This window comes from Nicotiana tabacum, chromosome 19 (assembly GCF_000715075.1).
Source record: "Nicotiana tabacum cultivar K326 chromosome 19, ASM71507v2, whole genome shotgun sequence".
NCBI lineage: Eukaryota > Viridiplantae > Streptophyta > Magnoliopsida > Solanales > Solanaceae > Nicotiana > Nicotiana tabacum.
In genome coordinates, this window is record NC_134098.1 from 140,171,528 (window position 1) to 140,197,406 (window position 25,879).

General features: G+C 37.8%; 1 protein-coding gene across 1 annotated transcript in view; it reads right to left on the reverse strand.

Moving 5' to 3' along the window:
- Positions 1 to 25,879, reverse strand: part of LOC107802598 (uncharacterized) — a 32,054-nt gene that overhangs the window by 2,468 nt on the left and 3,707 nt on the right. The window contains exons 2-46 of the mRNA XM_016626129.2: positions 23,029 to 23,326; positions 22,644 to 22,872; positions 22,204 to 22,543; positions 21,992 to 22,105; positions 21,486 to 21,614; positions 21,214 to 21,405; positions 20,932 to 21,126; positions 19,257 to 19,394; positions 18,982 to 19,101; positions 18,651 to 18,901; positions 17,953 to 18,056; positions 16,333 to 16,427; positions 16,016 to 16,255; positions 15,570 to 15,773; positions 15,408 to 15,489; positions 15,243 to 15,310; positions 14,637 to 14,782; positions 14,301 to 14,409; positions 14,069 to 14,215; positions 13,915 to 13,962; positions 13,685 to 13,813; positions 13,365 to 13,604; positions 13,153 to 13,284; positions 12,973 to 13,058; positions 12,760 to 12,865; positions 12,553 to 12,648; positions 12,273 to 12,425; positions 10,834 to 11,016; positions 10,514 to 10,743; positions 10,272 to 10,404; positions 9,906 to 10,031; positions 8,805 to 8,849; positions 8,556 to 8,633; positions 8,358 to 8,474; positions 4,535 to 4,661; positions 4,363 to 4,463; positions 4,114 to 4,254; positions 3,040 to 3,123; positions 1,611 to 1,757; positions 1,402 to 1,527; positions 1,265 to 1,312; positions 1,036 to 1,182; positions 897 to 958; positions 351 to 504; positions 57 to 248 (exon numbers count right to left, since the gene is read on the reverse strand). Coding sequence (XP_016481615.1) covers positions 57 to 248; positions 351 to 504; positions 897 to 958; positions 1,036 to 1,182; positions 1,265 to 1,312; positions 1,402 to 1,527; positions 1,611 to 1,757; positions 3,040 to 3,123; positions 4,114 to 4,254; positions 4,363 to 4,463; positions 4,535 to 4,661; positions 8,358 to 8,474; positions 8,556 to 8,633; positions 8,805 to 8,849; positions 9,906 to 10,031; positions 10,272 to 10,404; positions 10,514 to 10,743; positions 10,834 to 11,016; positions 12,273 to 12,425; positions 12,553 to 12,648; positions 12,760 to 12,865; positions 12,973 to 13,058; positions 13,153 to 13,284; positions 13,365 to 13,604; positions 13,685 to 13,813; positions 13,915 to 13,962; positions 14,069 to 14,215; positions 14,301 to 14,409; positions 14,637 to 14,782; positions 15,243 to 15,310; positions 15,408 to 15,489; positions 15,570 to 15,773; positions 16,016 to 16,255; positions 16,333 to 16,427; positions 17,953 to 18,056; positions 18,651 to 18,901; positions 18,982 to 19,101; positions 19,257 to 19,394; positions 20,932 to 21,126; positions 21,214 to 21,405; positions 21,486 to 21,614; positions 21,992 to 22,105; positions 22,204 to 22,543; positions 22,644 to 22,872; positions 23,029 to 23,326 — 6,432 coding nt within the window. The remainder of the gene's footprint in view (positions 1 to 56; positions 249 to 350; positions 505 to 896; positions 959 to 1,035; positions 1,183 to 1,264; positions 1,313 to 1,401; positions 1,528 to 1,610; positions 1,758 to 3,039; positions 3,124 to 4,113; positions 4,255 to 4,362; positions 4,464 to 4,534; positions 4,662 to 8,357; positions 8,475 to 8,555; positions 8,634 to 8,804; positions 8,850 to 9,905; positions 10,032 to 10,271; positions 10,405 to 10,513; positions 10,744 to 10,833; positions 11,017 to 12,272; positions 12,426 to 12,552; positions 12,649 to 12,759; positions 12,866 to 12,972; positions 13,059 to 13,152; positions 13,285 to 13,364; positions 13,605 to 13,684; positions 13,814 to 13,914; positions 13,963 to 14,068; positions 14,216 to 14,300; positions 14,410 to 14,636; positions 14,783 to 15,242; positions 15,311 to 15,407; positions 15,490 to 15,569; positions 15,774 to 16,015; positions 16,256 to 16,332; positions 16,428 to 17,952; positions 18,057 to 18,650; positions 18,902 to 18,981; positions 19,102 to 19,256; positions 19,395 to 20,931; positions 21,127 to 21,213; positions 21,406 to 21,485; positions 21,615 to 21,991; positions 22,106 to 22,203; positions 22,544 to 22,643; positions 22,873 to 23,028; positions 23,327 to 25,879) is intronic.

Sequence of the window (25,879 nt, forward strand, 5' to 3'; positions counted from 1 at the left end):
TTACAAAATTGAATCCGGTAAAATAAATTTTGAATAAGATTCACAAGACTAATGACCTTTAAGTTGGGAGTTGATGGATCAGGAAGCCTCATGTTGCGAGGAAATGCACTTAAAATTATATTTCGCATTTGTATGCAGCTTGGAGGGATAACATCACAGAAGCTGAAATGGTAGTCACACAGAAACTCTGGAAAATCATGAAGGAGAACCAACAAAACCCTGAGAGTCCCTTTATACAGAAACTGGACCTAACACATGAAAACAAGAACATGAATTGATATCTGGGGTTTAAACAACAACGCGCAACAGAAAAGATTAAAAAGCATAACATAAGATTTTTTCAAACCAACCGGTTCTCCTAGCTCAGCATTCCTAAGAAAGGGCTCCATAAACTGGAAGAGGTCCACCAACAACCGCTGAAAATAAGGCCACCCCTTCTGAGCATTTCCAGCAAGAAGTTTCGGCATAAAACTTCGGTGACTTACAAGTTCAAGCCATGCAAAGCTGAAAGCAACTGATTAAGTTAGTCACCCATACAAGCACACTATCGTACCTTCTAGTAAACAGCACATCAGAAGATCAATTAATCCTTCTAGAACACACACTGTATTTTCCTTAATGCAACAATTTATGTCTGAAAAAAATCAACCCTAACATTTGAAAAATATCCACTCAAACGAAATTAGATACCTATCCTCTGGAGAAGATGTTTAATACAGTATAATACACTTATCTATCTTGAGTATGCAACAATAAAATCCAGCAAGGAAGATAAGTTCATCAGGAAAAAGCAGCAGACAACCAAAACCTTCTTTTACAGAATCCATAGCTTTTCCTTCAAGAATAATCTACTTTTGAGTAGGAAAGTTACTCTACCACACAGGAGGTATCGTTACCTGAATCCTGGAACTTTGAGGGGCTGAAGAGCATGGAAGGCATTGGCCAAAGCTGTTAAAACCTGAAAGGACCCAGTGGAAATCAGTTCTGTAACTGAAGATCTAGGCATGAATATATACAAGGAAAATAGGAATTTACCTGAAAGTTTGCACCGTCAAAAACAGGGTCCAGGGAACAGAGATCCAATAGCCAATTGATGAAAAGCCTAAAATATGGTCTAGCATTAAATGTCATCTTTTTTTCCTCAGAGTCTTTCTGGATGAATTTGACAGTGACAGCAAGAACCTGTCAAATAAAGCAAAGTGATGTAAGTCGAGAAACCAAGAAGCAACAGTAACCTAGAGGAAATTTTAGATAATTTCCATACCTTTGGCAGCAGCAATAATTTACTAGATCCCTGATCCACAGGATAAAACTAGAAAAGAGACAGATAGCAGTCAGGAAACAACTCCTGTCCTAATCTACTGGATGACATAAGAAAGTTCTACGGGTAAAAATACCAACCTTCAAAATTGAGAACACTAATTTGGCATAGATATCAATTGCAAGGAACGATAGAGGTTGTGCTTGGTGAGATTGAGGGGTGGAACTAATAACCTCAGACGAAAGGCAATGCGAAACGGAAAGTTCCTGGATAATCATGTAATTAGCTTGCAATAAAAGCTTAAACACTTAAACAATAGTGCTTGACTAATGGAATAGGTAAAAATCACCGTGAGTCTGCGGAAAAAACGATCTGAAGTTTCATCGCCTTTTAATAGGCCACTCTGGTGCAATTGCAGGATATAATGAGCATGAGTTGCATCATTCGCTCCCGGAATTTCACAAATACGGTACCATTCAGCAAACAGCATAGAGACCTACAAATGTCAATAACACCGACAGCAACTTAAGAAAGAGCCAGGCAGGAAGAGATGATAAAATGCCAAGATAAAAACTAGCTCTTTGTCATGATATTGTACATGCTCCCCCCCCCCCCGGGGGGAGGGGGGTTGGGGGGGCTCGCACAAGACACAAGATATAAAAGATTTGCTATATGTTGCAAAACCAAGCAGGTCATTATGCTCCTACAGACAGACTGTGCTCCTTGATGTTTCTGTTCATGTCACAGAGAGTAGAGAACAGCATAAAACTAGAAGTGTACCAGCATTTGTTTAGGATTAGATTTCTCATAAACAGAACTAGATAAAATGTTGTAATTATTCAACATCTTATCAATTACGATATGTTGCCTTCGGCTTTCCTCTTCTTTCTTTGTTGAAACTATGTTCCTGGGATCCCTCCACTAAACTAAGGCACCAACCTTCCCAAAAATGATGGTAATCTCTCTAAAAGGAAATCTCTTTCATGAATATTCATTATTTTAGTGATAGTACACGACTAAAAGTCCTAGGGGCCTCCACTTTCATCCACACATAAAAAGAACCCCTCTAAGGCAATCCTTCTCCTGTCACATCATTCTATTAAGTAATACTCCAACCTAAACTTAATGCCGTACTGCAACTTTAGGACGTTCTAAAGTTATAAAACAATTCTCATATTGACTTCTCTGCCTGGTCAAACTAATACTACCAGATCAACTCTTGAACTCTCTGAAGAATCAAACTACAACCATAACTTTGAGAAGGAGCAAGTAGTATAGGTAAATATGAAGCAGGCAAGACAAGAGTGGGTTGCTCTAGTGGTAAGCACCCTCCACTTCCAACCAAGAGGTTGTGAGTTCGAGTCACCCCAAGAGCAAGATGGGGAGTTCTTGGAGGGAGGGAGCCGAGGGTCTATTGGAAACAGCCTCTCTACCCCAGGGTAGGGGTAAGGTCTGCGTACACACTACCCTCCCCAGATCCCACTAGTGGGATTATATTGGGTTGTTGTTGTTGTTGCAAGACAAGTGAAATCAAGCACCAACTCCAGCTAATCCTTTACAATAGTTGTACTTGCACAAAAGAAGCATATTGCAAAAGATACCATTAAAGCAACATTTCATCTCCAAAAATAGGGATAGCTATTAATAAATAAAAACAGCATCGAACAAGAAATTAAGGTGGCTGGGACCTACTAACAATTTCTTCATTCCAATTAAAACTATACATCATTCTTAACCAATTGGATAAAGCTGCAAACACATTACATAGAAGGAAATACCTGCTCTCGAAAGCCTGCAGGATCTGGTTCAACAGATTCAGAAACACCATAATCTTCTCTGGTACCAGTAGCAGGCCCAGCAATCTGTTCAAGTATTGACGTGAAATCAAAACGTATGGGAGGCAGAGAAGGACATGCCTGTTTTATTTTTCAGTTATAGTCTACAAAACACAAATCATCCAGATCTAATATTGAGTTCAACTGTTGGTTGCACATTTTCTATAATCATTTACCTAACCACATTCAACAGTTCTGCTATGCTAAGTCCTAATATTTACTACCCCTATAATCTATTTAAAACAATTCCCTCCAGCCCAATTAATGTGGTGGTGTTTGACTAGGCACAAAATTTAAGAAAGAAAGTAAGACTTTTGAATTTGTGTCTCTATAAATCATCTCATAAAGGTTAAATTGTTTCTAAATAAGGAAGTATGACATTCTTTATGAGACAGACAAAAAAGGAAAGTATGACGGGGATAAGGGGTAGTACATACTAGTACTTTATACAAACATTTCTCAAGATTGAAGAAGATAAAAAGCCTTAAACACCATGAGAATGTGTTCTGCAGGTAAAGGTAACCCAAAATACCGTTTTATTGATGGGGTTGTTTACAAATCTCTTCTGGACAGCTACTTTTTATTTGCAGATTAAAGTTTAGTAAGATCTCAAACTAGATAGACAGAAGCAATTTTACAAGTTAAAGACATAATTATGTAAATAAGTGTTCTTTAAACGAAATGGTACACACAATTCAACATATAGCACATGGCATGCACATGTTGGTTTGGGTTTCGTTACTATCTATCATTTTATTTCTTGGATAACCGAGAAATCTCCGAGAGCCAACTGGTGCACATTTCGAAACTAGGTGGATAATGGCTAACCATCATGAAAAACTTTATGTGCATGCACAGGTTGTTGCTTTGAGTCTCACTACCATCCATCAAAAACTTCGTGGACTTGGTGAACGAAAAAGAATCTTGACTCGCACATCCGGGAATGTATTAAAGACATGATGAAGTGGTACACAGTACACACAACTCAATATTGTAAAAAGGGAAATTTTGAGAAACCTTTTTGTCTCTAGATTGTTTGTTGCTATCCTCCTTCCCAAAAGTAACACTAGACAGCGCAGCAGCATTAGCAGCAGCAGGGTTCTTAGCGATCTCCACTAGTTGTTGTAGAGACTCAGGAGACCCTGGTCTTGCTGCAATCTGCACCATGATAAAGTAAAGGCAAGTGACCTGATTCTGTCAGAGCAGGAAAAAAAAAAAGGGAGTCTAAAAAAGATAAGAGGAAAGGAAAAGATAAAGGAACTGTACCTTAGCCAGCGCTTCAACAAGGTTTTGTAGCTCTGATATTACTCTAGAATCACTTATCACCAGCGTTTGAATTAGAGAAATAGCAAATTCAGTAGCAGATTCTGCATGTCAAACAAAAACATTAATGTTGTATACACTCAATTATACATCAGTTGAAAGAGGAGGTACATACTGTTTCTGCCAGCATCAAGTAATTTAGCCATGTGCACATTATACTCGGCAAGGTTTAGCAGTTCACTCCGTATCAAACCAACCGTAATGTCTTTGTTGAACTTCCGCTCCTCGTCAGAGTAAATAACCTGCCAAAAGATAAATTTGGAGTCACTGATGATCAACAAAAGTCAGTTTCCAATCAACTAATTTTCACTGCCCGTTCCATTAATGAAAGGGCCAGCAACCTGCATGAGTTTAAACTAAAAGATAACACCCTCGCCAACATTAACACTATGACATGACCAGTTGAGGAAGAAGACCCATACTGATTCTTCGAACTGTGGAACATGATATTTTAGTAAGCATTGATCTCATAAATTTATAGTCCATTTCGAAGAAAAGTGTTCACATATGATGTATTAATTAAAATTCACTTTTAAAGAGCTGCGTCCAACATTCGATATACTTTAGAGACCTCTTACTTTCTAGAAATTAAATTAACCTGCCTAGCCATTGTTGACATCACACTGTCCATGGCACTCCAATTTCTAACAATTTCATAGGGTAAGAATTAGATATTTTGATGTGCCATGCATACCTTCATATTTTATCATATATTTGTATTGCACTTTCAGACATGTAATAGAGCATGATAAACTAAAAGGGCCAAACTTCTTTGTCCACAGCCCATAGCAGCAGCAATAAGCCCCACACACAAAAAATAAAAAAAATAAAAAAAATTGGCACCAGAGCAATAAGCCACAAAAAAACAATTAAAAAAAACAATTAGACTAATTGCTTTTTGTAGCAATAAGCCACACAAAAAACAATTAGACTTGACACTTCCTACTTCCACCCCACAAAAATACCACAATTAGAGTTAAAAAACCCCCTACTCTTGCTGGCCCCCCAAAAAAAAATTGCATGGTTAAAATGGATCATTATCCAAAACCCATTCTAACATACTTTTCTTTTTACGGTGAACCCATTCTACTATATTATGTTGATTGATTAGAGATTTTCAAGCTTAATTGTAGGAGTAGACTGATTCTAGAATATTTTCCTCCCGCTCCGTTCTCGTTTGGGCCCCCGTGTTATATTGTCCATGCTCCAGTTGGTGGTCTGGGCGTGCGATGGGGTGTTAGAGTCCCACATTGGTTGGGGAATAGGCCGGTGGTCTCCCTATATGGACTTGGACAATCTTCCCTCCATGAGCTAGCTATTGGGTTGAGTTAGGTCCAGTGTCATATCTTCACCAAAAACCCTTCACGCTAAAAACTCCGGGAAACTTGATCCTAGAGCTCTAAAATGTGTCTTTATTGGGTATTCTCCAACAAAAAAAGGTACAAATGCTATCATCCAGGAGAAAGAATTCAGGGTGAGACTATTGGGCGTTTGGATAGGCCTGATTTGAAAACTTACTCAACAAGAAATAAAGAAGCCATCATGCAATCCACTGAAGCTGAACCTTCTTCTACTAGCGAGTTATCTACATTTCCTAATGAGTTAGATTTACCTATTGCTCACAGAAAAGGAGTCAAATCTTGCACCATCAAACACCCTTTATCTAATTTTGTCTCATATGATTCTTTGTCTCCCTCCTATGGAGCTTTTGTCTGGTCTATTTTTTCTCTGTCTATTCCCCAGAATTGGAAGGAAGCTTTTGCAGATGCTAAATGGAAACAAGTTATGATTGAAGAAACGAAGGCCTTGTCAAAACATAAAACTTGGTAACTTGTCACTTCAGCACCCTACAAAAAGTTGGTTGGCTGCAAATGGGTCTTCACTGTGAAGCACAAAGTTGATGGCTCGATTGAAAGATTCAAAGCAACATTGGTGGCTAAAGGATTCAATCAGACTTATGGAGTGGATTATCAAAATACATTCGCCCAGTTGCTAAGAATAACACTACTAGAATTCTTTTGTCTTGTGCAGCTAGTCTTGATTGAGACTTACAACGGTTTGATGTGAAGAATGCATTTCTTCCTAGAGACTTGGAAGAAGAGGTGTTTATGGAGATTACTCTCAGATCTGATACTGCACAAAGTCAAGGAAAGGTATACAGACGAAAGAAAGCCTTGTACGGACGGAAGAAATCCCCCCGAGCTTGGTCTAACAGATACTGCAAAGTAATAATCTCCTTCAGTTATCAACAAAGCAATGTTGATCACACCCTCTTCATAAGACATCAAACCGGTAAACTCACTCTTCTTATAGTTTATGTTGATGACATAGTAATGACAGGAGATGATAAAAAGGAGATGGCTCGATAGAAGAAGTTGTTGGCAGAGGAATTTGAGATCAAGGATCTAGGAAAATTGTAGTACTTCTTGGGAATTGAGGTTGTTAGATCAAAAGTAGAAGTCTCTATTTCTCAAAGGAAGTATTTTTTGGATCTATTGAAAGAAGTTGGTATAACAGGTTGCAGGCCAGCAGAATCGCCCATTGAAAGCAATCACAAGTTACAAAGCGGAGTTGGAGCGTTCAGAGTTTGGTTGGAGGACTCATTTATCCCTCTGACACTAGTCCTCATATGCAGGTTGTCTTTCACATTTTACGGTACCTGAAAACACGGTCACCTCCAAATAGAAGACTTATCAGACACGAATAAGGCTGGATCTCTAGATGACAGAAGATCTACCTCCGATTATTGTACAATCCTATGAGGAAACTTGGTTACTTGTAGAAGCAAGAACCAAATTGTAGTTGCTAGATCACGTACGGAGGAGAATATAGAGTTATGGTGTAGGGTGTTTGTGAACTTTTGTGGTTACAAAAGCTACTAGAGGAACTGAGATTGTCTGGAAACTTTCCTTGTTTTGTGATAACAAGGCTGGAATCCGTATAGCTCATAATCCAGCCCAGCATAACCGAACAAAGCACGTAGAGATTGATTGACACTTCATCAAAGAAGAAGTTACAAGTGACGTCTTAAGTTTGTTCCATGTGTCATCGAAAAAGCAGCAAGCTGATGTGTTTACGAAAGGTCTCAACAACCGGGCATATGCGACATTTTTGCACCAACTTGAGGGGGAGTGTTGATTGATTAGAGATTTCCTAGCTTAGTTGTAGGAGTAGATTGATTCTAGGATACTTTCCTTCATTATAATTGATTGTCTTTCCTTATTTAGTCTTAGGAGGACTCACCGTATAAGATACCTATTCGCAGGTGATGTAAAAATACACACATAAATGCAAGAATTCTTCTTGGAATCTTCATATTACAACTTCTAAAAGGAATAAAAAGCATATCCTAAAACAACTACAGTTTTAAACTACCAGTAGATTCGGACACCAATATTATAGCTTGTTCGGCCAAGCTTCTAAAATCTGCTTATTTTGAGAAGTACTTTTTTCAAAAGTGCTTTTCAAAAAAGTACTTTTGGTGAGAATCGGTTTGTGTTTGGCTAATAAATTTGAAAAACACTTTTGAGCAATAATTAGTGTTTAGCCAAGCTTTTGAAAACTGCTTCTAAGTGTATTTTTCTCAAAAGTGCTTTTGGAGAGAAGCTTCATTTTTCTGCTTCTCAAAAACTGCTTCTGCTTCTCCTCAAAAACACTTTTTTCCTTCTAAAAGCTTGGCCAAACACCTTAATTTTTGGCCAAAAGTGCTTTTGGCCCAAAAAAAAGCTTGGCCAAACAGGCTATTAGATGGCATTGTTATATTGAGAAAACACAGCACAGCAGATGGAGAAACAAGATAGCAAAAGAGTGCAAATATTCAAGTTGCATACAAACAGGAGTAAATGCGTTCTAGTACCAGTTAACAGACCAAACATACCGAGGAGACTACAATAAATAAATAAATAAATATAATAAAGAAGGTTGGATCTATTCTGTACCCAGCTAGTTAGCTCCTTAACAAAAAGCTTGCTAACATCACGGATTGAAGCCAGAATTGCAAGATGAGCACCAATATGTGCACTATTTGATGCATTTTCATACAATCCCTTGAAAGCCTGCAGAAAAGAATGTTTTGAACTTTAGATATGAAATCTTCAAGATCCAGAAATTCTTTCCATACAATTCTGAAGATTTACCTTCTGGGCCACTGCCAAGGCAGCCTCATCTCTACTAATACATTTGAGGATGATTACCGGAACTTCAGCAATAAGCGCCTGCAAAGAAACAAGTAAACATAAGGGAATTTTCCCACACAGATCTATTGAAACAAGTTTTTGCCGATAATACTTCTAACAAACAGACCACACGGAAAGATAATAAGTGCCAAAATCACCAATGTAACAGCATTCTAGTTTTCTTCACAAAACAATGCCTGAGAGGGATACCTGAATTTCTGCCTCCTTAGCTTCTTCACTCACCAGGCTTTCCAGCTGCACAAGTACCAAATGCGATAATATTAGCTACAGTACACTAGCAAGAAATAAAAAGGGAGAAGATATCTGCAAACAAACAAATCAGATGGAATGACATCAAGTACTGAATGAACCTAAAGTGACAAGAGAGAATATAAGAGAGCAACTATAAACCATGACAAAGAAACTCTGGTATGAAGTAGACACTTTTGATAAAGTACTCTCTTCAGGCTTACCCTGTTTTATACATATTTTTGTATAAACCAGAACCCTCCTAGTACCAGCTTCACGGTAATACATATGTACTACAACTGTCATAAAACGTATGAAAAATTTTATCCATCTGAAATTTACTGTTATGTTGGCTCCCACTGCCTCTTTCTTCTTCCTAATTCCCAAAGAGAGAGACGAGCAGCTTTACAGGTATAGATCCTTGTCGAGAAACATTAATTATCCATCTTTGAGAAGTAATCACAATCTTCAAACACAACTTGCCGTCAGTCACAGGAGCCATTTCCCATCTTGGTACATGCACAAAATGCCACTTAGATTCATGCAAACCCTAATTCCTCAATCCCTAACGAGCTACCAGAAAGCACAGATACGCAAACTATTTTCTTTCATATGTATCCACAATCATGACTCTGAACAGCATGACGCTTGGACAGAAAACGCTTGCATGTAAATATGGTTTACTTTCAAACTATGTTAGCTGGCATAGTGTGAAAGTCAGATACACGTGCGTTATCGACAGCAAGTATCCGTAAGGAGCTCCTATTGTCCACTGGAGTCATGTAAGATGTCGGTTCATCTTGACAAAATCGAGATGGAGTAAAGTCACTAAACTATTGAACTTCGGTATCTCTAGGCAGGTTTACAAGGATTAATAGAAAAATACATAAATAGCATTATGCACAACCAAGCTATCTGCATAAATCCAAAGACAATACATATATCCCGATGATAGTTTTCAGGAATTTGTAGGGAAACAAACACACCTCAGGCATCAAAGCAGCGTGTTTAAACTCTATATTCATGAAACAGATTAGCAGAAAGAAGGAAGAATACTCAAACCTTTTCAGAAATAATCTGGTACTTATCCAAAGCATCACCAGTTGTCAGCAACGGTTCCGAGATACTATTTCCAACACGTTCAGAGGCAGCTGTTGCATTCGATGGCTGTAAAGAAGCTCCCGGCTCCTGTAAGAGATGATTAAAATTGTTGATCACATAAGTTGTTTCACGGCCAAAATGCCTATACAAAACAACCACTAGTCCCAATCTAATGGGGTCGGCTATATGAATCTCCTCAATAGCCATTCCACTCACTTTCGACGCTTTTCATTCCAATACGCAAGAAAAAGAACGGCCCATGGCGTACAAAGGAAAAGTCCAATTTTTCTCATCATGTTTTTGAAAAATTCACTTCTTTTAACCAACCTTTGCAATGTTTGAAGGTTCCAGTGGATGCAATTCAGGAGCTGACACCGATGTGAATGGTTCAGCAATAGCCTCGGTTTCAAAATTGTTAGAAGCCGCACTATCACCCATCCCAAGATGGGGAGAAGATGCACTGAAATATGACAGGAGGAAAGAAACAAGAAATCCAAATCACTATCAGTTGTGGAAGAATACCTAAAAGACAAGTAGTTAGAGCCCATTAATGTGCAAAGGGGGAAAACCTATTAAGCTGAGATGAAGTATCTATCTCATCTGATATTTCCAATGGCTGCGGAACAGCACTAACTCCTGCATTTACAAGGCCAGACGAGTAAAGGTTGGGGTTCATTTGTCCAGTTCCAGCCATATACGCCCTGGAGACGCCACCGCTACCAGAAGAAGTTGAAGGACCAGCAGGAACGGCGCTTGGGCTTTGGCTTGATTGATTTTGCAAAGGTAAGCGGACAAAATCCTGTGAGCGACAAAGTCGAAAGTGATTCAAAATTTGTGCTTCCACGTTAATCAGTCAACTCTTACAGAGGAAGAAACAGAAAGCAAGTACCTCATAAACCCGTTGCTGAGAATGGGATAAGCGGCCAGGTTTAGGGCGAAGAGCTTCTGGTAAACCACCCATATGTCCTTGTGTATAAAGGCTTGCATCAAAAAATGTGGGACCAACACCGTCTCTGTGCTTCCTTCTTATGGCCAGCTGTTGAGCTATTTCTCCATCAATAGTCTGTACAGCCTGCGAATGCATTGTCCCAGACAGAAACAAGACATGGAAAATGGTTAAGAGTGGATTAATCAACTTAGACCCAGCAAAAGCACAATCAGATTTTCATACTATATCCACCAGTACACTACTAGCAACGTAAATACATGGGTAGTACAGATTAGACTGGCAGCAGTTTTTCAAAAACTGCATAGCTACTTGCATGAGCTTATAACCAGAAGTCCAGTCAAATCTAGATTCGTAATCAAGATTAGCATTACAGTTAATATCAAAAAAGGACCTTTTCGAATGTTTAGAAGAATACGATAGACAATAGCAAGTTGCATTAAGTTCCCATGACACAGAAAAATGCTAGCTTTCAATCAAAATCATATATCACATGGTGTTGATACTTTACGTTTATCAATGGTGTCAATATTAACAACCAAAACATCAAAACATTGAACACGTGAGTGAATAACATATTAAATCAAAAGCATCAGAATGATTACAATTATATCTCGAACTGCTTGAAAACAAGTGAAAAGCAAGTGGCAAAGCAAACCAGAGATCAACCAGTTTAGCATGTAATATTTTGGACACATGTTTGAGAATGTATATAATTCTCAAGTGTATGCAAAGCTAATAAATTTGAATGTACTAGCATTATGTTGGATTAAAGTTCAGAGACTACTGCCAAGCATTTAAATCTGCTCTTCACAGTATTTTTATATGACAACTATGACAACTATGAAACAACTATGACAGCTCCACCTGCGTGAGCTTGTGCACATTGTCAGTCTCAAGTCCAGATAAAGAGGAGGGTTGTGGCATGTTAAGAGCCAGTGTAGAACAACAACAACAACAACATACCCAGTATTATCCCACACCGTGGAAGGGCCAGTGTAAAACAAATTAATTTGAAAGCACTTCCTATTATTTGAACGTAAACATTCAGCATCTTGAGTAATCTTGCAATTAAGGCCAAAACACCAGATGATTTAAAACATCTCCAACCTATATCGGCTATACCCCATGTTTTGCAAATGAAAGGAACAATCAGTAACTGACATCTTCTACTAGCCCAATGTGTGAGACACTGGATCCACAAAAGCAACTGAAGTCCAATGACATGAACCAAATTGCAAAAGGATACGAACTTTTTGAATGTTAGAAATGACACAACAAAGATTACCTACCTCTAGGCTTATAACAACACATGGAATGCAGAGTCCTGCATGACATCATGAATCAAACTCCTAGAACACAAGTCGGATTCAGAAATATACCTTATCCGTTGCTGCTTGTTCGATCATTGCACAGCCAAGATCGAGATTGTCATTAGTAACAAGCTGAACAGCTTGTTCAAGGAGCTCACTTGCAATACCCAATCCCTGAAGTAAAGTACGAAGCTGGCCCGATATTGAACCACGTAAAGGTTCCTGAAACCAAAAGAATTCACCCAATAACAAAGTCAGAAAAGATTAGGAAATTCCAGAGCATCAAGATAACGTCAGAAAGATCAGATGTCTTAATCACACTACGAATGGTAAAAATGTATTCCTCTACCTTGCATGTCACATGAGCGAGACTTCCTGACAAACTGGCAACCATCAAATGTGCAGCATTACATATGCGGGTCTCATCCGATTCCATGGCATAGTCCTGCCATATGTGTTCTTAATCAGGTGCGAAAACAATTTACCTTTTCTTTTCATTTCTTTCTTTTTTCAAGGGGGTGTCAAAATTATGCAGGGGATGCGTCAGAAGAAAAACCTTTAAAACAAGTTCCTTTGTTGTCTGAGTTGCTATAGAAACACTGCGCTGCACAATGCTGGACACAATCTCTTTGATAGCTCTATCCATAGCAATGGGAAGTACGCTGCAGAAAGGAATCACATTATAGAGGGTTACAATACAATGGGCAAATAATGAACCCAAACCCTTTGGAGGGCAACAAGCCAACAACTGCTATTTAGGGCTTCGAACCTCTGAAAATGCAACTGCAGGCCCAGAGCATGAAGCTTAGGATTGACAACAAATTGCTGCTCAATATTAGATGCAGGCGCAGGAAGCTACAAGAGAACAATTATAAGTTAGAAAAAGTTATCCAAGAACCATTACCAAAAAAAAACTTGTCAAATCGTAACACTATCACTGCCAACAAACCTGACCAACAGAAAAAGGTGATTGCCCTTGTAAAAGACCTTGAGCAGAAGGAAGTTGATCAGACAGCCCAAGCGCTGCTAGCTTCTCATCCTCCGTCATTGGAGCAGATGGAATATGAAGAGGAGCAGCATACTGAATCCACCCCGTTATTAGTTCATTAAAGTAACATACATAAAAGCCATTGACACAACAAAACCAGAAAAAACCCAAACCTGAGTTAAAATACGCGAAGGGCCACTAGGATGAGAAGGACTGGGAACCTCAAGTGGTAGTTCAACCTGGTTTAGTGAAGATATAATGCCAGATTTGACATCACCCACGATAGGTGGTTGGGAAGATCCAACATCCTTGTTTGAGAAGTCAGGATTTCCTTCCACTTCTCTCACCCTGTCCTTGAGAAGAGAAGTTGGAACTACCTCTTTTAGATCCACACCAAGATTTTTGAACAGGACCTAAAAGAAGAATAAATAGGTTAAGAAACAGTTAAGAAAGATCACAAACCACAACTAAAACATTAATTGTAAACACAAACCTCAATGTCAAATTTGAGATTCATTTTAAGATTTGGCATTGCGTAAATCTCAGCAAGTAACCCAAGAATACCCATGGTCCAAGGGTTAGGCGGTTGGTATGCTAGACTGCTTTGGCATGGTTCCAGAACCTGCAGCTCACAACACAAATTGAATGTCATCAAAAACCAAAAAAAAAAAAAAGGGAAAGCGAGGTGGGGAGAGAAGAAAAAAAAAGTTAAGTAGGACCAACCTTCGAAGTAAAAGGAATAACTGCAATCATCAAACCTTTTTCATACGCCTGCGCAAGAGAGAAAATAAATAAACAAATAATCATGAGATTAAGATACACCAATTCAACAACCTGAACACCTGGAAGAGAACGATATTCACTAAGAAGCAACAACCTCTATAATCAAAGACTTTGGATCGATCTCCCGCGCCCTCAAGACTTGATTCCTTCCAATTGTAATTTTCCCTAGCCAGCTTCCAAGGTTTTTCAGCAACGAACGCTCTTCTGAACTCGATTTTATCAATTCTGACCCTAAAAGAACCTGAAAGAAAACCAAACCAGATATGAAGCAAATGAATAATACTTTACCAGCACTGTCTCGAGTAATGAGCTGTAGTTATATGAACCTTGCAATTCTCGTAGGTTGCTTGCACAATCTCCTTGTACAAAGCTTTTGAAGTTACTTTATCTAGGAACTTCAGGTACAAGTCATGAAAATTTGGCTCAATGCTTGCTCTGTCAGTGAATCAGCAATAGCATAAAAGAAGCACCAAAGTTAGGGCGGAAGGGAAAAAGAATGTGCAAATTCGAAGTTACAAATAAAATCAGCCCACTATAATGATCTTTTTTTACCATAAAATAAATACATTAAACAGAAGAAATATATCGTACACTAACCTTTTCATCACCATAACAGAGAAAACCACGGTACACTAAACACAAGAATTATAGCGTAAACTCACCTTTTCATCACCATATACTGAGCAAACCACGGGTAGTACTGCTCTTCCAAAATTCCAGTAAACTCTTTCGCTTTAGCTTCAATATTTGCCGCAGATAAGTTATTAATTATAAATGATATCTTATCCTGAATTTCTGATGGAGGAGCCTGCGAAAATAATGAGACCTCCCTTAAAAATTGACGGATGATATTAAAAGGACTTATTAGTCCCTTCACCAACTTAACCATGCCATCTGTCATCCAAAAGGTTCGCCAATATCTAGACACTACTACCAAACATCATGATGTGTTGCAAGGAAAAACTCATTAATTCCGTTGAAATTACCAAGGAGAAAAATACATCAGGATTTTGTGCGTCTTGAGCAAAGTAGAAAACAAAAAGACCATAGCCAAGAAGACTAAGTGAAAGTAGAGAGGAAAAGCAAACTAAGGAAAATGATATCAGTAAAACAGATAGACAACTGACAGCCATTTAATAGGGATATGCTCACAATAGAGCAACATATATTTAGACGCAATAACATGCACATTAACCTATCTAAAACATGTTGATGAAGGAATTGACACTAACATGCAGTGTCACCAAACAGATGACAAACAAGAGTACCTCTATGGGTGTTTCTCTTCTCTCTGCAGCAGCAACAAGCGTTTCAATATTCAACGCAGAACCAAATCCTGTAACAAATCCATGTCACATCCATCAGCACCTCTGTCTACAACATTAGCAGGGAAGAAAGCTCAAAAATGAATCAAGGATTAGACAGTTTATTACTTGCTGAGGTAATGGCCCGAGATGGACGAAGAAAGCCAGGAGAAGAAGTGAGTACTGCTGAAGCACCGACTGAACCCTGTGGCTACAATTCAGCAAGAAAAAAGACACTCATAACCTGATCATAATATGGCCAAAGACGCCAGACACAAGCTCATTGTATACCTTCTGAATGCCAGCCGTATCACTTGAAGGAACAGCGGCAGGTTGCACTGCAGATGATAAAGCCGGCTTCAAGTAGCTGGAGAGAACAGCAGAGGGTTTCCTCTCATCTAAGGAACTTTGCTGCCTCTGAGGAAGCTGGTTTGAAGAGGATCCCTGCATACTTTGCTGCAAGCTACCCTGTCCAACCACCGGAAATGCTGAACCCTGAAGGAAAAAAAAAAGTTGCACGTCATCAATTATTTGATTAACCAAAGGTCATAAAAGTACTCTGTGTGAAACAACTCCCATAAAACCAAAGCAACAAAAACTTATCCAAGCACGAGATATTCTTTATAGACGCCACATTAAATACTCAAGCGGGAATCCCAAAGAAATATTCAGCAAAATATCCTTTATAAAAACTTTTTTAAATGAAGAATAATAATCAGACCAGAAGAATAACTTACCTCAGCATTCATTGGGGAAGATGTGATAGGACCATGGAATTGATCAGCAGCGGGACTGTGGCCTACCTCTGATTCAGAATGTGCCAGTGATATCCTAGCAAGCGCCCGTTCAATGAACGCAACAAGCTCCGAATGAGTTGCCCGCAGATGAGAAATTTGCAAGATATGGTTGCAGTATTGTGGCCATTCAATCAGACGGTCAACAAACTGTTCAAGTGCCATAATCCCAAAAACAAACATCTGCATGAAGAGAAGCTTTTTAGTAAATATGAAACCAGATATAACATTTAAGAAAAGTGTAATCACTGAAAATAAACCTTTGAATCAGCAGGCTTGCGCAACGCATCCAAGACAGCTCGCAAGGCAATACCAAGTGCAAGATGAGTTACCAGCTGATTCTTAATAAGTGACCCTGCAAAAGCAAATTCACACCGCAGCAAGAATTATAACTCAACTAAGAAGCAAATATTGGAAAAGGGGAAAGAAAATTTAAACAAGAGGTTTCAGATATAAACTTATTGAACTTTAAAGTTAATTAATGTTTTAAAATTATTTTTGCACACAATTAAAAGAAATAAGGAAAGTAAGCACTAGAGTAGGACAGTATAGAAAAGACAATTTAAGCCATGTTCATTGAAATTAAAAGTGGGAAATTCAGGGAAAATTTGGGACTTCAGACATTATGGAGAGACCTATAATGAAGGTAGTTAGCTGAAAGAAATTGGGCCAGCTTATTAGTAGTACAGCTAAACTAGCGAACAGTCCCACCATTACCAAACGTGTTTACCAGTAATATGTATCTCATCCTTTGTGAATGTTAAACTAAATTTCTGAAGCTGTTGCTCGGGCCACCTTGTAATACTAATTCCATTTATTCATCAATCCAATACTAAAAAGCAGTTTGATTGAGGCCACCATCTAAAATCATAATTTTTCAATGGCAGATAAAAAAGAACAAAATCATGCAGTTCTTTTATAGAGAAATTATTACAAGGACCCTTGGCTTGATTGCCAATAAATCATGTTTTTATTCAATGTCAAAGTTACTGTGTTAAGTTAAAATGATTCAATAATTTTGCTCATTTATAAATAATCTAGAATGAGAATTTCTTTGATATCAGAGAAACCACATTGTGAAGTCAAAGTTAAAGCTACTCTATCAAGTTAACATGATAATTGCCTCCATTTTAATATATGTTTGCAATGTTTCATTTGGGATACTATCAGCTCTTTGTTTCAATATATGATGTCCGGTCATCTTATGACTTAAAAGAGTACAGTCTAATTAAGTTACCAAAAAAGAATTGCTATAGATTTAAGGTGACCTTAACCAGTGCTCCTATTCTCTTGTGTATAATAATTTATAGAGAACCAAGTCAAACCCAACAGTTCTGCACTCTGATGAGCATGAAACCAGACACTGACATATGTTTACCTCTATTGATAAACAATTCCCAGGTCCACTCAACCTTTGACTATGACCAAGTTAGTTAATATGAGAAATTGACTATGGCGATCAAATTCCTACAGTTAAATAGTCCAATTTTTTTAATTCCTTCTCCTGCATATGCTATTAAAATATCATCTTATTGCTATTAGCTGCAAAAAAACCATTGGCTACAAATGCCTAACACCTTCATATGTCAAATACTTGAAAAGTGAAGGATAAGGACACTCGGTGCAATCTAGAATGCAAAGATAGCCCCTCAAAGGACATAAGGGAAACTAACATGTTTAAGAAGTTGTAGAGGAATGTTAACTGTCCAGATTTAATTAAATAACTGAAAAAGATTTGTCAGAAAAATGCAAATTCTATCTATGTGACCAGCACACTTAGAATTAGAGAAAAACACCTCAAAGTCGAGCAAAATTTATGAAAATGTAACTGAAAATTGGAGAAGATAAGCAGTTGAAAGATTAATCTCTGAGAAACTCACCAAATAGAACAGCAGCTATTTTGAGCTGCCTTTCTGGGTACTTGGAGAAAAATTTGTATTCTTCAAACAGATTAGCAATCATGCACTCGAAAATTGCTTGCTCCCTGCAAATTTCAAATATCACTTCAACATCTAATAACATGGCAAAATACTAACGAAACATGAATATAGGCTAGAACACTGCAGTGGGACTAACTAAAGAAAATTCGCAACTAATTGATATAACCAATCAAACTTCTCTTCTGCAAATATCTATGTTTAAGATAAGAATTTGCATTTAGGACGGAAACCCCCAGGTATTTTGAGCATATCAAACCAAGCCTATAAAGAAAAGTGGAAGAAATATAGGACTTCCCACTTCACCCGACAACGATCACATGCAATGAGCTTTCATTATACATTAAGTTACTCTGTTTAATCCGAATTCTTAAATAATTACCACATGTTTGGCACGACCTCACCCCTCAGACCAACGCATTACAGAAATAGAAAAGAAGAAAACCACACAAAATGAGAAGAACAACGAATATTAAGTAACAGCTACATGGCTTTTAAGAGCATAAAGAGAGCAATGCCAAAGGAGAAGCAACCATAATTTTGTAAGAACCAAAGAAGTGAAAAAGAAAAGCAAAAATGACTTGCTTTCCTTGTGCATGGCATTTAAACAAATCATTTAAATGGATTCTTGTAAAATTGACCTCTTTTCAGTCGATTCTTTGAAACGAGCAAGCATTTGAACTGTTGCATCATTAGTCAGCTGACCAGAGAACATTTGATGGAAGTATATGTTTGCTTCCGCTTCAATATCATCAGAACCATCAGAAGTGGATGAATCAGCACCACCAACACTCTTAAGCCTTGAATTAGCATCCATGTATGTTATGTGCAACTTGTCCAGCTCCTCCGATAAGTGGCGTGAAGAAACTAGGCCAGAATGAGACTTAAGTACCTGAAAATAAAGATCCTAGATGAGCAAAAATGAAATTTAAAGTGCATGTCATCTAAAACTAATCAATCTTAAAAGTGGACCTTTAAAAAGGTTGAAGAAGTTTCTGAATAAATAGTCCAAAGGGCATTGGGAGGATCAAAGCGGTTGGAAGCAACATCTTGAGCAGCGAGATGTACCTCCCTCAAGAACTTAAGGCATTCCTGAAAATAGCATATAGAGCTAAGCATAATGCTTTTAACAAATGACACGGCAGAGTGAAATTTTCTCCAACATAAAGACAGACAAGGCAGAGGGATGTTAAGAACGGAAAATGTAGAACAACCTTTCAAATTTATAGATTATGGATAAAACACACCTCATAGAAGATATCTTTAAATGTGCTTAAGTTATTGCTCAACCATTTCTCCAAATCCATGAGTTCTTTGCGGGAAGCAAGGGCAGCAAGTCTGATGCCGAAAGCATAAGGAATCATATCCAGTACTGATGATAGAATCTGCAACACACAAAAAATCATGAGTCCACATACTGGAAGAATGAGGAAGGGCGTGATATGCAACAATGGGAAATTGTACATGAGGAAATCAATTTATACTTCAATCAATGACCGGGTATAGTCAAAGAAAGGCCTTGAATATGTAAAAGAACAGAAGATCTTAATGATGCCCATTCCAGAAACAAGCTAATCCAGAACAGAACTAGAAGAATCAACCATGAAACAAAAACATACTTCAATTTCTTTGAACAATGAACCTACAAATATCATTCAACCATTACGCCAGCCATATAAGTTCTTTTTTTTTGGGGTGTGTGTGTGTGTGTGTGTGTGTTAAGGGCCTAGCATACTAGAATCATCTAGAAGAATTAAACTGCAAGCAGGGTTTTTTAAAGCGAAAAGTGCAAAAAAGCGCCCATGGGCTTAAAGTGAAGAGCGACGCTTTGTCAAAATGAAGCGCACAACAACAACAACAACCCAGTATAATCCCACTAGTGGGGTCTGGGAGGGTAGTGTGTACGCAGACCTTACCCCTACCATGAGCTAGAGAGGCTGTTTCCAATAGACCCCCGGCATCCTTCCCTCCAAGAACTCCCCACCTTGCTCTTGGGGTGACTCGAACTCACAACCTCTTGGTTGGAAATGAATATACAACAATGACATCATTAATCCAACTCCTTATAGTAAAACCATTAGAATATAATTTTAACAAGACCATCAAATGAAAACTTCAAACATAAAACAAATTTTTCATTTTCAATTTAACAACCATAAAAAGGGATCATTTGCAGCAGATTTCAGATTAAATTATTTTAGTAAGTGTACTAATAGAGTAGAAGAGATAAAAACGAAATTAGGAGTAGCAGGAATAAGAGAACATGCATAATGGAAGAAAAAGAAAGTCATTTCTTTGAAAAGGAAAAAAAAGAGTAAATCAAAAGTAAAAAATATACAGGTGGTTCTAGAAAAGGCATTACAAAATCTAGAAGACACAAAATCTAGAAGACAAAGATACGCATTACAAAATCTAGAAGACAAAGATACGGACAACAAAGAGAACATTGAAGCATAGGTGCAGATAGAGTTAATATTTAAATAGCCCAAAGTCATTTTCCCCTTCTTTTTTTCTTTTACTTTATCATCTTTTAAATTGAGATTCAAAGGAATTGACCGCTTCTCATTGGAATCAATTTGTGTCTATGGTCTGTGAAGTGCATGGCTTCATCCACTAACCGATAACAACATGCTTCGCATTGCTTCATCTCTTAAGCAATTAACACTGAGTCTGACTGCAACAAATAACTATGCAAGAAAATCATTTTTACCATATTAAGCAAGCTAGCTATACCAATGATGCATATAACACCCGAACATTAACATATTAGAAGTCTTTCCTATCCAACGATGACTGGTTACAAACTCTGATGATGTTCAAGACTGAATACAACAATGGATCATTTCCAATAACATACTAATGGTATCAAATATGTGCGTAACAGTTAAATACTTAAATTTGGAAAATAATCAATAATCCAACCTTTTGCTCTTGACATGTATCCAAGACTTTGTAGGTGTTCTCCAGGTCAACATTCAATGCATCAACAAGACCTCGCAACAAGATGCTAGGATTAACATGCCACAAATGAAGAATCATACCACTAGCAGCAGTATTTTTTAGCATAACAGGGAAAACAGCGGCGGAAACTTCATGCTGGAGGAGATTATACAGAGTCTGCCAATTATCCAAAGGCACTGATTAATAAAGATGAATAAAAATATGAAAAAGGAAAGATTCACAATCAGTGTCCATGCCCAGTACATTGATATGGGCCATCCCAAGAAGCAAGACTTCTGGACAGTGCTTCAAAGGGTGCTCCAGAATGGATCGAACAGAGCTTGCATAACCTCTCTCAGCCAGCTGGCAAAGAACTTCGAGAAGGTCAAGACACAACCACGCATGATTTGCATGTCCAATTTGGATCTTATGGTCATTCACCGCATCAACATAAGTCTGCACCAACACAGTGGCTGTTCAGACCAATCATACACGATATGAGGATGTAGATAAGCTAAATGTTAAAAGCATCCTACCAGTTGCCTCCCACAATGCGCGAAGGTAAATACTTCAGGAGGCACCGAGACAGCATACTTGAGTAAGGAAAGCTGACCCTCAGCATTCTTCCAGATAGAACCGCAAACAGCTCCAAGAGGAAAAGGATCCTACAGTTCCGGCAGAAATACAGAAAAAATATGTGGAGGAGTAAATTTCAAATTTTTGTGGATGATGATACCATTATAAATTGGTCCCACTGAAAGAAGCATACTATACAAGAACTAGAGGGAATGAAATAAACAGTAATTCAAAAGGAACTGCCAACAAATGATCCTACTTATAAACGGAGAAGTGGATAAGTAACTAAATTAAATTGCACCTCCCATTTTACCACACATGCACAAATCCCTCTGTTTCAAGACAAAAAATGTTTCCTCCAAATCTTTTCCTTCTTCCATTTCCCTTTGTTTCAAGACATCAAAAGAAAAGGGAAAAGTGGGTAGCCTCGTAGATGCATATTGTATAGAGGGAAAAGGAGAGGTACCTGACAGGCATGTTTGTAAATGGACATCAAAAAGGAAAAGGCTGTTCCATCGGGAACATAGAAACCCTCATGATCTAGGTTTTCCATTACAGTTACCCAGTTAAGTCCAGGAGCCTGCACGCAAAGAAGTGGTAAAACGGTTACTTATCATCAAGCTATAAATGCACCATCAAAAATACTAACTGATAAATATTTAAGGTGATGGAACTCACAAGTTGCTTTATTGCATCAATAAGGACGTCAGCATTCCAAGAATTCAATGGAGATGGATCAGATACAGTGCTGCTACCAAGAGCAGCACGGAACGTTGAGAACACATTCTGGTTATCCTCGATGCCTGAGTGGGTACGTACAATCATACCAAGTATCCTAGCAACGGTCACTTCAGTCAACGGCAAAAATAAAGATAACATTTCTTTGCATTGCAAGACATTAACAGTGCATCCATAACCCAATTCCTTCATTATGTCCGCTATGCTCATTTCCTTCTCCATTTCTGCCACAAGAGCATCAAAATCATCTTCACCACCATCATTTAAGAAATCTAAGTTCCTGCCACAAGAAAAGACAGGGTCACATCATGCTTATGTCAATGCACAAGTTTCTAGACAAAAGAGATAAAACAATCACAACCAAATTTAAATAATAATACCTCAAAAAATTAGCTTCACGAAGTTCATCAGAAAGCAAAGGAGTTAAAATGAACTGGACTTCTTCTTTTGACTGGATGAGCGATAGCATATGCATAAACAAGTCTACATGCTTAGAGAGGCCTTCAGATTGATCCAGATACAAAAGAACACTCTGAATTGGCATGACATCATCTACAGAAGAATTGGTGGAACATAATTCTGCAATCTGACCCATGCAATAGTTGGTTCCTGCAAAATACAAGCAACAAAAACACATCTTGGGATAAAGGAAATAGAGCAAGTTAACACGTATTTTTTTACCCCCTTTCTTTCCACCATATGAAAGATTAAATCAGAAGGACCCAAGTACTATTAATGGCATTCATAGGAGGAAGATGGGCTTACCACAATTCCTGACATCAACATTTTCCGAGTCTGACAATGCAAGGCCAACTCCAATTTTTTCAGATATTGTCAACTGTAAAGCATTAGAGAGATTCACCAAAAACTCCTCACTAATTGCAGTATCCTTTAGGGATTCAGAAAATGCAGTGCTGAAACTTGGCTTGTCCAAGATGCATCTGAAAATGGAAGCAAATACAGGATCCAGCTGTGTGTTCTTCAAATCTTTTCCATAAACATTCAGATGATCAACGCACGTCTGAAGCAGCAATATGCTCCCTTCAACTCCATATGCCAGATACTGCTCGGACAAATGTCAAAAAAGAAAAAGGATAGCAGCGTTATTTTAAAATCTTCACCTGGGACAAATGTTGATAACCATCATGTTGCAAAATATCAGAACAGTATCTGGTTGCAATATTGATGCCTACTTATATCCTAAAGATACTTATTGCTTTTTATTCAACTCAAATCTAGCAGAGTTTTTGCAATTCTGAGCAGTAAATTCAAGTTTTAGCAAGGAGTTTTAGAAGCATTAAAAGCGTGCAGAATCGTCTTAACAATTGGGAGGGGCTCAAAAGACAAGTTAACAATAATAACAAGATCGAGGGTAAGTCGTCCCTCGCTACCACCGGAGGCAAAAAACACTGGGTGATTCTATTATCTTAGTAAATAATCCATGGCAATTAGGTGCACACTTTAGCGCCTTGGTGCCTGCCTGCTTAAACGAGACAAATCACTCAACCAGTTCTGCACCTAGCTTCACGCCTAATCGAGCCTTTGACAAACACCAAGCGTAATGTAAGCCTAACGACAATAACTAAACCTTAGTTCAATGAATTAGTATCTCCTATATGGATCCTTTGCCTCCATTGTATTCTGTTCTTAGCTAAGTCCACATTGATTCAGTGAGATTATAGGTTCTTTATATAACTTTCTTCCATATGATTTTAAGGATATCTTGTCCACATTAGTACATTCAATCATCATCGTCACACCAAAGGTCAGGACATGTGGAGGTCTAATAGGACTTGATAACTAAGGCTCAAACATTTTTTATAAGTAATGGGAGAATAGTATTATCAGAAAAAACAGATAAAGAGAGTGTTGGTTGGTAAGAACAACCCAATTACAAACTATGCAGATTACTAATAAAATCTATCATGGCGTCTACGTCATTAACATTGATTCTAGCCATGTTACACCAAAAAAGGAGCACAGAGAGACATTTCTGCTTAAGGCTAACTATGTACTCCTTGTCATCAAAAATTCTCAGGTTCCTTTCCCTCCATATGACCCACCAAATTGCTGCCAGTATAGAGGACCAAAGTGCTGCTTTATGTTTGACCAGCCCTCATTTGTGCCACCCTTGGATAAAATAAGACTCAAAGCTTGATTGCACCAGTTGTAATATGTACACCAAAAACTATCCTCTCACAGTAAAAATGAAATAATAACATCCCTAAATTGGAAAGCAATGACTTCTAAAACAGCACTCTATGGGCAATTGAGGGGGTTAAATAGATTAAACAAAATTACAGAAGATGAACTTAAGCCATTTTTTAAAATGGTGACAATAAGAATTTGACTCCTACAAATTTAAAAACACAAGTAGGAGCCTAATGCATGTTGGCTTCCCAATTATGTATTCCAGATTTATAAGTTAACTATAAAGCATCATTTTGAGATGAAATTGCAATACCAGTCAAAATTATCATGCTTTTCATATGATTAACGAAAAGAAGATACCAGTTAAAGGTCGAGAACATACTTCCCCAACAAAGACGAAGGAACATGGAGAAGAAAAGGACAGCACTTCCACTATTATAAATAGTAGAATACCGAAACAAACACTCCAAAGTAACAACAAAAATTGGGCCAACAGAAATTCGGCATGTATATTTAAACATCATTTAGAGCTTACGTCTAGGCGCACAAGTTCAATGATAATTGGGAAACATACAATAAAAGATCATATATACTTGGAAATCTTGTTCTCTCAAGCAAATCTACTTCTCCTGCCCAACCTTCTATGCTCTAGAGTAACATACGGAACCTAGGTAGTCTTAGTAGCATGCCATATAAGGTGAGGAGAACCCAAGATGGAATCTCGGTTGCTAGATTACTAACTTCAGATGACCTCAACTGCTTATTGACTACAACAGCATCAAGAAGAGAGATGAAGAACTTCTGAGTAAAAAGCATTAATTAAAAAGAGTGACACCGAAGATGAAAATTTGCATCTCAAAGAAATTGGGAATGAAAGATAAATGGCACAGTCTAATTCCTTAAGAGATTATGTGAAAGAAATCACATAATCTTCAAAAATAGTGAGAAGACATCCAGTGCCAAAGTAGAAATAGTTCTTTTTGAAAAGCAACTCTGCTTCTAACTATATCAAGCAGTACGTAGATTTCAAAAAAAAAAGGTGGTTATTCTTATCTTTAAAAGGAAAGAACAAAAAGGTAAAGCTATTTAAAGCAATATTAATTGTTCTGACGAGAAAAGAAGACACCTTCATGTTCAAGTTTATATTATCAAAAAAAAAAAGAGAATTCATACAGAAATATTGACGGCATATTTCAGGAGAACTTGCATTTTACCAGTGACGCAATTGAAAAACAATTGCACCTATGTATGTGGAAATTATGGTGCACTTGGGAAGCTAACTAGTATAAAATAACAGGTAAAAGAGTTGGCAAATTGCTGTTACCTTAGAAAACGAGAGGTGTGTGTCAATTGCCAGTTCCGTATTATGCAGCAGCTCCTAAATGTTTGGATTATGTCTTATTCAATTAATTACTACGATGTACTCAATGTTATTAAAACTTACTGCTTCTTCGCTTTAACACTT